Raw genomic sequence first — 15,128 nt, 5'->3', positions numbered from 1 at the left:
CAGAGTCTCAAACAACACCAAAGGAAAAAAACTTTTCCCCCATCTTAGCAGGCTGTGTGCAATGTTGCTAGCTGCATGATTGATCTGATTGCTGCTAAGTTGTGCATAGGCCTGCCTCACTTCGTCAGTAGTTTCAGCCTTTAAACTCAAGAGCTGATTTCCGGTTTTTGTTTTTGTTCTGTGGAAGCCGCGTTTTCAGAGAGTCTTGTCTTGTTTTGTTTTTGCTGATGCTCATTTTAATTGTGTTGCTCTTTTGCTATGATTTGCTTACTTGCGAGTGTAAACAGAATGGATCATCAATGCATTTGTCTTTGACACAGCAAGAAATAGCCACTAGGTTTGCCACAGGGTGGCACCTAAAAAAGCAGCATTGCAAAATACATACAGCTGATTAAGTTTCCAAGAGATGCAATGGTATCTTGCATTAAATAAGGGCGTGCCCAATCTTGCAAAAGGGGCGCATGGCCAAGTTTTATACGTTGGCCTGCCACCATCCTAGGAACATCCCAAATGTGCTTTTTGCCAAAAGGCAACTGGGCTATCATGATGATGATGATGACGACGATGATTTTGAAAAGTTTCACTTCTCATCCAAAAAGCTTCTTCAGCTCTGGATGGGAGGTTAAGAAGCAAAACCCCAGAAGCATTGTTGAATTCATTTAATTCTGTTGCAATTGGAACAGGATGTTCTGTTCCACATTCAAATTTTATTGTTTTTTTTTTTATGGACTTAATTGGGGAAAAAAACATATTTCGACATCAGAAAAAAGACGGATGGCCTGTTTTTAATTTATCTTCAGGATTCTTGGCTTATGATTGGAAACACCTCCCAACAGTTCAAGCAGCCTGTTGGTAAAGTAGGGTGACAATTAGGGGATGGAAGACCAAGATATTTGAAGGGTATCTCGATGGAAAGGCTGCTTTAGGGAATTGGAGCATGCAAGGATCCGCTACGAGAAAATTATTTCCATTCTGTCAACATGCTGGAGGTGATCTGGGGATTTAATTCTTGGCTAGTAAAGTTCTTATGCTGCAGAAGTTCTTGTTGCCCACCTTTAGGATCTGTGGACTTCAACTCCAGAGTTTTGTCTGTCTATCTGTCTGTGCATTTATTTATTTATTTGATTGATTCCTGAACATGGATGGCTCAGGAATTCTGGGAGTTGAACTCCACTGGTCATAAAGATGCCATAGTTCCCCATTCCTGCTTTAGGTGGTCAAAGCTATTTTTTGTTTCATTTTGCCTATCTGATATTTGTATGCCATTTGGAAAGACAAAAGTGCTTTCAGCTGATCAGCAAAATTACAAGCAAACTCATACAATAATAATCTCTTAATACTGAAGTCCATATCTGCAGCATGTATATATATATTTTTTTTTTAAAAAAAGACAACTCTATTAAGTTATAATGGTACTATTCTATCAGGAAGTAGCACATGTTAAAGACATAATTTATGTTGATCTTATTAAAAATAATTGGCTCTTTCCCATAAATATAATTCAATACTGCCTACAAATCACTTTTCTGTTTATCCGACTTCTATTTTAGTGTTCTAAGACACATCTGCTTTGTGTGATAAAGGATCACTAGTTATCAAAATTCCCTGCTTATCACAAACAAGTCACTAGTTGTATTCCTAAATTGCATTAAGCTTTGGTTTACTGGTTGAGTTTAATAACACTTCAAGCGAAAAATGCATTAAATAAATCACAGTGTCATAGATTGTATGAACATCAAACTAGAAAAGGACCCCAAATATCTACAGCCAGTTCCCCAAACTTTTTTAAAATTAACTTAAAAGCAGTCAAAGCAATGTCAGTTTTTAATTCTTCTTGTTCTCAAGTTGAACTAAAAAAATTAAATACACAGCTCAGCTTTTGAAATGTAATACTATTGTAAATTTCATCAAATAACTTCCATTTAGTGCTTCATAAGAAGTGCCCTCCATTTTCAAGGCTGGGTGACCTTCTGGAAATTATCGTTTTGATTTCTGGATTTCCAGAACTCGTGTTTTAGGTTTTAGTTTTATAAAAACTGGGTTTCTTCAATAGACCCAACTTGGGGATATTTTGTTGAATTCTCAAGATGGAAATCCAACATTTGATGAGTGCTGACTATCTTCAAAATTAAACACAAAGAACCATCATTTTCTGAAAACACACCAATATATTTTAATCCGATTTGGAGCTTCAAGAAGAATGACTGGGTCTTGGAGGACCCAATTAAAAGTTGATGCATTGGCTTGAGGATAGTTCTTCTCCGTTATTCATAAAACAAAAAACTGATGGAATATAAAGTTAGTCCTCTCACCAGTCCCTTAAAGACCCAGTCTTCTCTGTCATTTTCCAAACGACGACAGCCTTTAAAGAGAAGAAGTCCATGGAGCAATCAACTGTGGAAAGATGACCAGCTCACATCCGAGGTGTAAAATTCTGTCTCGGCAGGCCACTGTTCGAGTTTCTCTTCATCGGACCTGTCGCTGTCATCTCCACTAGAAACTTCATAGCCAGGCAGAGAAGAATGAACTGGCTTTGCCTCGTCTCCAGATTCCTTCTTTTTGGCCATCAGCTGCTTGTAGCAAAAATTGCAAACCCTCAATGGCTTGGAGGACAGACGAGGCATGAGAAAACGCTGGCGGGAACAGTCTCCACACACCACAAAGCCACACTTTCGACAGTGGTGTCTTCGGATGAGTGCCGAGAACTTGGTATGGGTGCAACGCATGCAGATATCAGTTGCCTTATCCGGAATCCAAGGGGCTGCATATTCGGTTGGGGGCTGCTGTCCCGTTTTGGACAAAAGATGGCGGATGCATTCTTCCAGGTGACTGACCCACTCTTTGCGCTCCGTCAGCGAGGCTGCTGAAACCACAAAGGACTTCTTGGAGGTCTTGATCATCCATCGGTTCTTCATTTGCAAGGTGTCCGGCAGAATCTCCAGCGTGACTTCATCCAGCGGGATGATGTGTTGGCAGCTGTACTTCCGTTTGTTGATGACAATGCTGCCGTACACCAGGATATCATTGAAAAGGAAGAAAATTCGGGGCTTGGCTTTCTTACGGCATTCCTTGGTCAAAATCCCTTCACCCAAAAGGACCCTTCCCGGCACAGCTAAGGGCTGGCCAGATGTCCCAAAGCAGTTTTCCACCGCGGCAATCCGTTGACTGTTGATCTCGGTGTTAGCCAGGTAGTCTACCATCTTGAGGAGTCACCTGCAAAAAACAAAAAACATCCAACCAGTAAATGACAAGATCAGGTACCATTTGTTCTACAACAGTGGTTCTCAACCTTTTTAATGCCGCGACCCCCAACCGGTCGTAAGTCGAGGACTACTCAACCAGTCGTAAGTCGAGGACTACTCAACTGGTGCAGCACCGTTTGCAGAATGGGACTTTTGGCGGACTCAGCAGGGCAGAGATAGCCTGGACAATTCCTATTGGCTTTGAAAAGCCAATAGAATTAGACTCTATTCAAGAGAGTCTATTCTATTGGCTTTCAAAAGCCAATAGAATAAAAGGGAGTAGCACAGCTGAGGAAAAGGGGGAAAAAATGGCGGACTGCGTTGTTTGGCGACCCCCGTGAAATGGTCGTTTGACCCCAAATGGGGCCCCGATCCACAGGTTGAGAACCAATGTTCTACAATGTCACCAAATCATGAAAAATAAACCCACCTATTTTTAAAGGCCAGTTTCACCATGGGCGAGACCAAGGATTTTGAAAAGCAACCTGCTTTTTATAGCACACGATACCGAAACTCTTTCCTGAATCATCCCTTGGAGTGTAACTTTAAGGTTAAGACAAGAACAAAAATCTATACAGGTAGTCCTCCACTCACTTTATTTAATGGCCAAAATTATAATGGCACTGAAAAAAGAATGACTTATGATTGTTTTTCACCCTTGCAATCGTTGCAGCATCCCCATGGTCATGTGAATAAAATAACAATAGCACTTAGACTTATATAACACTGCATAGTACTTTAAAGCAGAGATCCCTAAGCTTTTGGGCACCAGGGACCGGTTCCGTGGAGAGAGGTTTTTCTGCAGACCAGAGAGTATGTGGTTTTGTGTGCTGCCTGCATCTCACAGATGGGGCTTTGCTTGTTTGTGCAGAACGACTGCTGGCATGCCGTGGCTTGGTACTGGTCCACGGACTGGAGGTTGGGAACCCCTGCTTTACAGCATTCTGGGTAGTTTACAACGTCAGCATATTCTCCCCAACAATCTGGATCTTCATTTTACTGACCCTGTGAAGGATGGAAGGCTGAATCAACCTTCAGCCGGTCAGGATCAAACTCTGGGCTGTGGGCAGAGTTAGCCTGCATTACTGCACTCTAACCACTTGCGTTACTGCGGCTCTCAAGTCAAGACAGTTGGCAACTGGTTCATATTTATGACGGGTGCAGTGTCCCGGGATCATGTGATCACTTTTTGTGATCCTCTGACAAGCCAAGTCAATGGGGAAAGCCAGACTTATTTAACCACTCTGTGGCACAAAACGTCATAAAACGGGGCAAAACTCACGTAACAATTGTCTTGCTTAGCAATCGGAATTTTGGGGTCAATTGTGGTCGTGAGTCAAGGACTACCTGTACAGAACAAATCTACATATTTGCCGATATCTTTTGGTATTTCTCTTCCTCAACTATGGATGGAAAACTGCATGTTCTCCTGGGATTCAGAGAGAGAAAGTGAGTAAAGAGACATTGCTCTACTTTCCTTCTGGAACGAGATAGTTCCTTGTTTTTAAAAAGGGGGCGATTCAAAGATTATCCCTCCCCGATACAAGCTTTCTAAAACGAGTCACTCTCCAAAGGATTTTTCCATGTGATATTTCTCAGACCCTCCCACAAACGTCATTAGGCTGTCCAACATCCAAGGTCAAGAGACTTACATGTCATATTTGGTTTGTTTAAACAAAGCTTTAACAGCTCTGGTTTCAAGCGTAACTCTCTTAAATATGGGGAAAAACTGAGTCATTTCCTCATAAACAAAGGTAAATCGAAGTTCACTGAGAAGGTTCCCATATTTTTTCTCCCAGAGACAAATACAATTGCAAATATAACTGGTCATTCACAAAGAAATACGAAGCTCATATAGGGGCAGGTTTCTTATCTGCAATGAGTATGTAAATAAGCACTTTTTTAAAAAAGAGACTTTTGTGAACGTTACATCCCTAAATGGTAAGTATACTGAGTGTAATATGGACATCGTTATCTTAAGAAAGTAAGAAATAAAACAATAAGGTTCTAACAAAGGAAAAGACTACAGCATAGTCTTGTGGTTGAGTTGTGGTTTGTTATATCCGGCTCACAAATATATGCCAGCCAGCTAATTCTTTTGTCATGGAGGGTAGAAATGTATTTGCAGTGATAAGTCTTGAGTTGCAACTGATTTGCATTCAATAGTATTTAGCTCTCCTTATACAGGGTGAATATTTCTTAATTTCAAATTCCACAATTTGACAAAAAAAGACCTCTTTTCTGGGACTGCAACTAAAGATGGCCACAAATGTAATCACTTTTACCCTATCATACTCATATCACATGGACGCGCAAATAAACACACACCACGCTTCAATACATTTAGCCTGTGAACCCAAGAGCAGAAGGAACCTATGTCTTAATTCTTGTCTACGCTATAGGGAGACTTCCCAACAGTCCCAAATTTAGAAGGGTCTTCTAAAATGTGATATCTCAGGGCCTGACGAATGTAAGCATCCAACATCCTTTTATCCTAAAGAGACCTTATGTGATACATCCTGTTTTGGAGGTCATCCTCAAAATGACCAGTTTTTGAAGCAATCTAATACAAGTAAACAGGGAAGATAAGAACTCTAATTTTGCAACAACGAAACAAAAAATAGGTACTCCCTCGTCCTTATTCCTATTTTTCCTCCAACTTATTTGATGTGAGCAAAAGGGAAGCCAAGTCTCTGATGAGATGCTTGTGAAGAACCGCTGGTATCTGTTCTGTCTTAATAATATGCATTCAATCTAAATTAGTCAAGCAGAGAAGCAATCTAAAACTAAGGAAAAATTTCCTGACTCTGAGAACAGTTAATCAGTGGAACGGCTTGCCTCCAGAAGCTGTGGGTGCTCCATCACTGGAGGTTTTTAAAAAGAGACTAGACAACCATTTGTCTGAAATGGAATAGGGTTAGGTTGGGCTAGAAGACCTCTAACATCTTTTCCAAGTATGAGATTCTGTATTCTATTCTGTAAACATCAATGCCATGCAGCTTTCTTTCTTTTTTTTCTTTCTTTTGCTTTTTCTTTCTCTCTTTTTCTCTTTCTTTCGCTTTTTCTTTCTCTCTTTTTTCTCTTTCTCTTTCGCTTTTTCTTTCTCTTTCTCTTTCGCTTTTTCTTTCTCTTTCTCTCTTTTTCTCTTTCTCTCTCTCTCTTTTTTCTTTTGCTTTTTCTTTCTCTCTCTTTCGCTTTTTCTTTTTCTCTTTTTCTCTTTCGCTTTTTCTTTCTTTCTCTTTCTTTCTCTTTTTCTTTCTCTTTCTCTCTTTTTATCTTTCTCTCTCTTTCTCTCTTTTTTCTTTCTTTTGCTTTTTCTTTCTCTCTTTCGCTTTTTCTTTCTCTTTCTTTTTTCTTTCTTTTGCTTTTTCTTTCTCTCTTTTTCTCTTTCTTTCGCTTTTTCTTTCTCTCTCTTTTTCTCTTTTTCTCTTTCGCTTTTTCTTTCTCTCTTTCTCTTTCTTTCGCTTTTTCTTTTTTCTCTTTCTCTTTCTTTTTCTCTTTCTCTCTCTCTTTCTTTCTCTCTCTCTCTCTTTCTTTCTTTCTCCCCCTAAGGTGGTTGAGCTGAGAGACAGAGAATGGCCCAAAGTCACCCAGCCAGCTTTCAGGACAAGGCAGGATTAGAACTCACGGTCTCCTGATTTTTAGCCTGGTGCCTTAACCACTAAGACCAAACTGGCTTTCAAAACCAGTTTATGTTAAGGACTGATTAGTTCCCCTTTGCTCATTTAGAAGAATCATTTTCATTTAATGAGAAACAAAGAAGCACCATCAAGTTTGCCAAGCCTTTTTTTTTTTCCCTGTTCTCTCCTTTACGGCTATAATGATTTGTTACGCACTCCAGCAGGATGGGAAGGAAAAAACACAAAGAAACCCAAAAGCACCTCTAAACTCTGGGCCCATTTGAAGTGGGAACTTGCACTTGGGAAAGGCAGCCAAGCTTTCGTAATGCTCACAGACAGGTTTTGCAGAAGGGTTTTTCCAAGAAGCTTCCAACCACCTGTCATCACATGGAAGGGTTTCCGATTCAAGGGATTGAGACGTTACACCGCTCTCTTCTGTAACTGTAAGCAGTTTGGACAGCTTTTCTCACCGTCAAGCCTTCCAGATGTGTGGACTTTCACTCCACACATGAAATAAAGACACCATGTTGGAAAGGGCTTTTTGGAAGAATTTCCTCAAGGAAATCAATCCTGGCTGCTCTTTGGAAGGGCAACTACTGAAGCTGAAGCTTAAATATACTGCTCACAAAAATAAAGGGAACACAAAACGTATTGTGTTCCCTTTATTTTTTTGAGCAGTATACTTTGGCCACCTAATGAGAAGAGAGAACTCCTTGGAAAAGAGCCTGATGTTGGGAAAGAGGTTGGGATTAATTTGATTTTAAAGCCAGACTGAGTTTCGATTTGATTTTTGTTCTGACTTAGTCCTCCTATGGGAGTGCAGCTCAAAAGCTAGAAGTGCTTTTGGCCTCCTGCAACGGCTGCACATCCCTAAATTAACGGTTATAATTGCATCCACCTAAAAGAAGTGGGTAAAAGATTAAACTGAAAAGTCATCCTGATGGAATAGTTTATAGAGGAGATTGCCCTGAAAGTTGCAAACACAAACAAAAAACAGGCAATATTTTTTAGCAAGAGGATATACTGGAGAAATTTAGAAAAGGAAGAAAACGGAAAGGAAGCCAAAAAGTTTAGGAATGGGGTGAAGACAAAAAGTTTTTTCAAACGAAGGGAAGGAAGGAAGGAAGGAAGGAAATGTTGTAGAAAAGATTTAGAAGTCACAGCAGATAACCATTTTATTCACCTTCTGGAAATCATTTGCAGGAACTGACTTAAACATTCCAGCTCTTAAATTACAGGCAGGCAATGGTTTTCCTCCCAAAACAATGCTTTAAAGACTTTAGCCTTCATTTAAATTTCTGGAAGCTTTATCTTTAAAACAAAGAGCACCAGTTTCTTGGCTTGAACCGCTGCACAGATCTTGAAGGGCTAAAAGAGGGCCTTTCACAACACAACCCTACAATGTTCTTTCTTAGAAATAATGCTACCCTCTTCAGCTGGGCTTCCTTCCCAGAGTGCACAGAATTGCGGCTTTCATCATATGGATTTGTTGAGTAAAACTCAAGGAACTATTGTTATCACTTTAGCCAATCCAAGCCTGGCTTTCAACATTTTGTAAGAAAGCTTTTCTTTTGCAATAACTCGTCTCTTTTGAGTTTGAGGAGCCAACAAACGCTGCAAAAAACAAAAGGGCTCCTTCAAAACTCAGTAGACTGAAAGTAAAAGAGGAGGATAGTTTTTTTTGCAGCAAAAACAAAAAAAAACTAGGTCACATATTTGCACATGAGTTTCATTGTGGTTTATGTGGCTAGGGCCTAGCACAGCTTTTCCCATTGCAGGCATTCTTTGTCTCTATTGATTTCAGCTTCCATATCTTCTCCCGTTCTAGCCTAACTATTGCTAAGAGTAGCAATACAGCAATACTCCACAACTTCCAGGCTGAAGAAACCTGGTTAGCTTGTTAGCCTTTCAACAAACCAGGGTTAAAGCAAATCGTCATGCAGTCCAATGTTTTTCAATCTAGTGCTGGGTAGTGGTGTACATTTAGAAGCTCAAAATACCTGCTTGTCAGGCACAAAGTATCAGGACTGTAGCTCAGAAGATTTATTCAAGCTTGTACACAAAAATTGAGTTTGAAACTAATGATAGCTAGGCAAGCCACTGGAGTTTGGGTGTGCATTTTCTCTTCGTTTGAATATTAAGAATTTGTTCATGGGCTGACCTTTGGGTGAATGAAGCCAGTGTTGTTGAAATGGGAATTCTGAAGGATTGCTTTATGTTAAGTTGGACCTGGATTATTATTTTGTTCCATGGTAATTGCAAACTTGCAACTCCTTATCTGCAGACAAGCCTTCCAACGTCAATAGGATAGGAACAGAAAAAAAATTATCTGTAGCTCCTTATCCAAAGGGAGAGATGGGTAGGTGAACTTGTCACCACATAGCTGTTCGCGAAACAAATAAAAACCGAGTTATTTATCTTACCGCCATATCATTTCAAAGTATTGATTGCAGATATATTTTGGAAGGAAGAGTAGAGATAGATGTTGGCCTTCTCTACTAGGGTAATCTGACTTCCTATGCAATACCCATTTATTTTAGGAGACGTTCCTGCCAATCTCAATGAGATCTGCTTCCAAATAGAAAGGGACTAATAACGATCCTACAAGGAAGATGCATTATGAGCAAGGAATGGCTGGCGGAGTAAAGGATTCAAATTCTTTTCCATACTCACAGCGCTTTGCCTACTCAATGGTTGAGTTTGAACAAGAGGAGAAAATTGACATTGTGGGCCACCAGCAACAAATATGACTATCTTTACATGCTTGGGCCCTGCATAATACAGGTAGTCCTCGACTTAATGACTGTAATTGAGCCCAACATTTACGTTGCTAAGTGAGACAGTTACGTGAGTTTTGCCCCAAATTTCCTTGACACAGTTGTTACGTGAATCATTGCAGTTTGTTAAGTTAATAACACAATTTGTAAACCTGGCTTCCCCCAATGACTTTGCTCATCAGAAGATCGTAAAAGGTGATCCCAGGACCCTGGGACACTGCAATCCAAAGAAGAAGTTCTCTACCTATTCCCACAACCACAATCTCTCTGCAGAGACTTTTTAAAATCTTTGTTTAGGTCCTGGCATGCTCCAAAAACTGTCCATGTTGCCTTCAGTCCATAAAATCCAGAAACGTGCTGTAAAAAGGAAGAGACTCCGGGGAGGCATAAGTTTTGTGCCTAGCACACAGCAACAAATTGCGTGCTTGAATGCCTCTGGGAGGAATTGTCTCGCAGTCCTAAAGAAGCCACAAGAGAATAGCCCGAAGACTCCTCTCAGCTGACCTGAAAGCCCAGCTTGAAGCACGCCCTGTGCAAGAAGCCAACTCAGAAATGAAAGCCTGAACAAATCCTTGGTTCTCTTGCTCAACCTAAAGATCCCCAATTTAATTCCAGAGAAAAGGGTGATGTGCTCTTAGCTTAGAAATCAGATGACGAATCAAGAAATGAAGCCACTCTACGTGTCACTTGGGCAGATGACTAAGAGTATCTATCACTCCAGCTTCCAAGGGGAGATGGGGAATCCCTTTCTCTCTGTTCTGTAATTCTGCTAGCTTCTGAAGATATTTCATGAGCCAAATGCGACTAAAATAAAATGGGGAAAGGTTTACATTTAGTGTTGTCCCTAAGGAGCTGCTTCTCCAGGGTTTTTTGCTGCCACAGATGGGAGCCACTGGGTTTCCCAGGGTTAACTTCTGCAGACGATTTGTGACTGCTCAGAGATAAAACTTGCAAAGAAGAAGAAGCCTGCAAAAATCTTCTTTTTTCGGATGGCCCCAACTCTTTATAAAACTCCTTGCTGTGGAGGCCTATCTATTTGTGCCATTATTTCAAAATAATAGGAACATTAGAGGGAATTAGAGGCAGAAAAGCTAAGGGTTCTTATCCTCATAGCTCAGACTTGCAGGACAATGGATTTTAATCCCCTCCTGTCAGAGTTACGCAAAACCCATTACTTTGTCCACCTTCCATTAGCTGACACTTTTTCATCTCACAGTCAACTCAACCACTGCATGCCATTCTCATCCTACTCTCTTGTTGCTTACGACTCTCTGCCAACCGAAGAATGCATCTAACAAAGCAGGCTCTCTTGTTCACAATATCTATATACTGTTAACATTGTCATGTCTGTTTGGTTGTTTGTAACCTTCAGTTGGGTGAAATGATATATCATAGGGCAACCATTTTTGAATGAATACTGTATACCTTAAATCAGCGGCTCCCAACCTTTTCTATGCCCCGCAGCCCTAGAACGCTTCTTATATATCCTCGCACCCCTTACCAAAGTTCAAAATAACGGCAACAAATTATGCATAGACGCTATAATTTTGAAAATCCAAGTTTTCGCACCCCCTGGAATATCGTCTCGCACCCCTGGTTCAGAGCCCCTGCCTTAAATGGACTAACTTAAAGAATGAATGCATCCCAAATCCAGGACCCATGACTCCCATGGGGTTCAAATTTGGCAAAGTTGTGGCTGCTGAACTACTGGGGCCAGTGGGTTGTCATTTCCAATGCTCCCTGCCATTTTCCTACAAGGAAAGTCAATGGGGAAGCCGGTTGGAAGCCGGACGTCAGTCCTGCTTTTTTGCCTTCCTGTGTTAATTTTTCTTTCTCTGTTCGGGTAAATACAGAATAGAGTAGAGTAAAGTAGAGTAGAGTAGAATAGAAAGAATAGAATAGAAGTAGAGTAGAGTAGAATAGAATAGAATAGAACAGAATAGAATAATAGAATAGAATACAGAATAGAATAGAATATAGAATAGAATATAGAATAGAATATAGAATAGAATAGAATAGAATAGAATTAGAAATAGAATGCAGAAGAAATAGAATAGAATAGAATAGAATAGAATAGAATAGAAAGTAGAGTAGAATAGAATAGAAAGAATAGAATAGAATAGAAGTAGAGTAGAGTAGAATAGAATAGAATAGAACAGAATAGAATAATAGAATAGAATGTAGAATAGAATATAGAATAGAATACAATATAGAACAGAATAGAATATAGAATAGAATAGAACAGTGTTTCCCAAACTTGACAATTTTAAGGCATGTGGACTTCAACTCCCAGAATTCCACAGCCAGCATTGCTGGCTGTGGAATTCTGGGAGTTGAAGTCCTCATGCCTTAAAATTGTCAAGTTTGGAAACACTGGAATAGAATATAGAATAGAATAGAATTAGAAATAGAATGCAGAAGAATAGAATAGAATAGAATAGAATAGAATAGAATAGAATAGAATAGAATAGAATAGAATAGAATAGAATAACAGAGTTGGAAAGGACCTTGTAGTCATCTCCTGCCGAAGCAGGAGACCATACACCATTTCTGAAAGATGGCAGTCCAGTCTCTTCTTGAATGTTTCCAGTGATGAAGCTCCCCCAGTTTCTGAAGGCTAAGCTATTCCCCCGGTTATTTGTTCTCACTGTCAGAAATTTCCTCTTTATAATGACCCAATGGGTCACAGGTTGTCGGGAACCCATTAAATTAACTCTCGACCTCAACAGGGTGGCTGCTGAAGCCTTTATTACTTGTTCTGCTCCTTCCTGTTTTGCTGGCGATGCTCTGGGCCTTTAAAACAGCATTTTGGCACTTGGCTAGGAAGGAGTCTGATGGGAAGGTTAGATGTAGAAACCCATCTTTATGTGACTCAGGCTGTTGTGTGACTCAGGCAGAGAAGTCCTAACTAACCATCTCTCAAACAACCATTTTCAACCTCCAAACTTCAGTTCCCATAATTACTAGCCAGCACTCTTCACGTATAAGGATTATGGACGTAGAAACTACAGGAGCCTGAGGATGGGAAACATTATCTTCCATTATTTGGACCAAGATCGCGGTAGCACTTTGACTTATATACCGCTTCACAGTGCTTTGCAGCCCTCTTTAAGCGGTTTACAGAGTCAGCCTATTTGCCCCCAACAATCTGGGTCCCATTTTACTGACCTCGTAAGGATGGAAGGCTGAGTCAACCTTGAGATGGTCAGGATCAAACTCTAGACTGTGGGCAGAATCAGCCTGCAATACTGCGTTCTAATCAGAAGGAAGGAAGGATGGATGGGAGGAAGGACAATAGCACTAGCACTTAGACTTATATACCGCTTCACAGTGCTTTACAGCCCCCCCCCCTTAAGCAATTTACAGAGTCAGCCTACAACCCCCCAAACAATCTGAGTCTTCATTTTACTGACCATGGAAGGATGGAAGGCTGAGTCAACCTTGAGCCAATGTGAATTGAACTGCCAAACTCTTGGCATTCAGCATATTTCAACAGTCATACTGTAAACCTATTAAACTTTTCTATAAGTGTGGTTTTCCTCAGTACAATGAGAACCTAGGTGGAGAAAAACATTCAGAAGGTCTTTTTTAAATAACAGCACCCCAATTTCCAAATTCCCTTGGAAAGGATAGGCTGGCTGTAATGCTAAACCTGAAATGAGCTATGAAGAATATTCTGCACTCTATTATGCGATTTAATTTCATTCTCTAACTGAACGGCAGCTCTAGCTCGGCTCCAATGCTTGCTTGTTTCTCAGCCTCTGTAAATTTAAAATGCCTGGACATCCACTCCCAGAATCCCCAGCAAAGCTTACTCTCAAATCAGCATTTTAAACTTATGGAATTCCTACACAGAATGGCCATTTTGTGATGCTTCATAGTCAAAGAATATTTGCCAGACCCTGTTCATCCCTCACAGATGTCTGTCACATCTGTATGAACATCTGTGTGCACAAGGTCTATGCAGATTCTCAGCCATCCAGGTCACGGCTGTCATCAAAGGTGTTTTTTCAAAAGGCAACAGGACTTTGTTTTTCCTTGAAGACCTTTCACTTCTCATCCCAAGCAACCTCCTGACTGATGAAGGATCATCCCATTCAGTCAGAACCGAGGAAGCTGCTTGGATGAGAAGTAATAATAATAATGATGATGATGATAATGATAATAATAATACATTGACAAATTTGCCATTAGTCAATTGCAAAAGGCGGCCTTACTAGGAACTGCTTCCATCCTGCGACGATATCTGTAATACCATCAAACATCCACATCTGCCTATCCCAGGTCCTGGGTAAGGATTGGATAGGTAAACAAAATGCCAAATCCAGTCTGAACATCTGGTTGACTCTGCGATGATCCATAATAATAAAGTTGGAAGGGACCTTGGAGGTCATCTAGTCCAACCCCCTGCTCAGGCAGGAAACCCTACACCATTTCAGACAAATGGCTGTCCAGTCTCTTCTTAAAAACTTCCAGTATTGGAGCATTCACCACTTCTGGAGGCAGGTTGTTCCACTGTTTAATTGTCCTAACTGTCAGGAAGTTTCTCCTTAGTTCTAGGTTGTTTCTCTCTTTGATTAGTTTGCTTCTTGTCCTGCCTTCAGGCGCTTTGGAGAATAGCTTGACTCCCTCTTCTTTGGGGCAGCCCCTGAGATATTGGAACACTGCTATCATGTCCCCCCTCGTCCTTCTCTTCATTAAACTAGACCTACCCAATTCCAGCAGCCGTTCCTTATATGCTTTAGCCTCCAGTCCCCTGATCATCTTTGTTGCTCTTCTCTGCACTCTTTCTAGAGTCTCAGCATCTTTTTTACATGGTGGTGACCAAAACTGGATGCAGGATTCCAAGTATGGCCTTCAAGGAAATAAAACCTTTGGGACATAACGTGTGCACAGCAGCCCCCAAGTCGCCCCATCCCCGTCATTTTCTCTTAGCTATCCTAAGAAAACGAGGGAAATCTTGCAACGTGTCAGTAGCTACCCGTACGAATTCTATCTGGTGAAGTTGGAACTATTATGGTATGGGGGGGGGGAGAGGGAGGGATGGGACTGCAATGCATCGCCCTTAAATCCGTTTCTCCTTTTTCCCGAGTCCAACTTCGCAGCGGCGGCGCAAAGTTTAAAAAGTTTTCTTCGCGTAAGAAAAAAAAAAAAAAAAAAGCCCGTAGAGCTCGCGCGCCTTTTTCCTTCCCAAAACACCGCCGGGCGGAGATCGCCGACGGAGCGAAACTTTTTAAGTCCCAACCTACCTTCTTGTGACTTCCTTTGGCTCCTCTCCAAGCCGAGTCGATCCGCTTTGATCCCTGAGCTCTCCAGAGGCCAGTTCAAAGATCCTCTGCCCCCCCCCCCACCCCGTCGATTCCGGAATGGAGAAGAAGAGAAAGGGTCGCTGGTACCCTGAAGCTGGAATTGTAGGATATTCCACTGGACCTTGCTGGAAAGCAAACCCGGCGCTTACTTCCGAGTCGATCCAAAGACAGCTGCACGGT

At 41.0% G+C, this 15,128-nt stretch overlaps 1 protein-coding gene across 1 annotated transcript; it reads right to left on the bottom strand.

Annotated features, from left to right (window-relative positions):
* Positions 1 to 644: 644 nt before the first annotated feature.
* Positions 645 to 14,995, bottom strand: PLEKHF1 (pleckstrin homology and FYVE domain containing 1). The gene is made up of 2 exons (XM_039327484.1): positions 14,889 to 14,995; positions 645 to 3,213 (listed from the first exon to the last, which is right to left on the bottom strand). The coding sequence occupies exon 2, from the start codon at positions 3,198 to 3,200 to the stop codon at positions 2,391 to 2,393; it is 810 nt and encodes a 269-aa protein (XP_039183418.1). The 5' UTR covers positions 3,201 to 3,213; positions 14,889 to 14,995; the 3' UTR covers positions 645 to 2,390.
* Positions 14,996 to 15,128: the final 133 nt, after the last annotated feature.

Source organism: Crotalus tigris, unplaced genomic scaffold, assembly GCF_016545835.1.
Source record: "Crotalus tigris isolate CLP2741 ecotype Arizona unplaced genomic scaffold, ASM1654583v1 scf7180000024362.2655971311:6658466, whole genome shotgun sequence".
Taxonomy (NCBI): Eukaryota; Metazoa; Chordata; class Lepidosauria; order Squamata; family Viperidae; genus Crotalus; species Crotalus tigris.
Note: the sequence above shows the minus strand (reverse complement) of the source record. Positions and strands in the feature narration are given on the sequence as shown.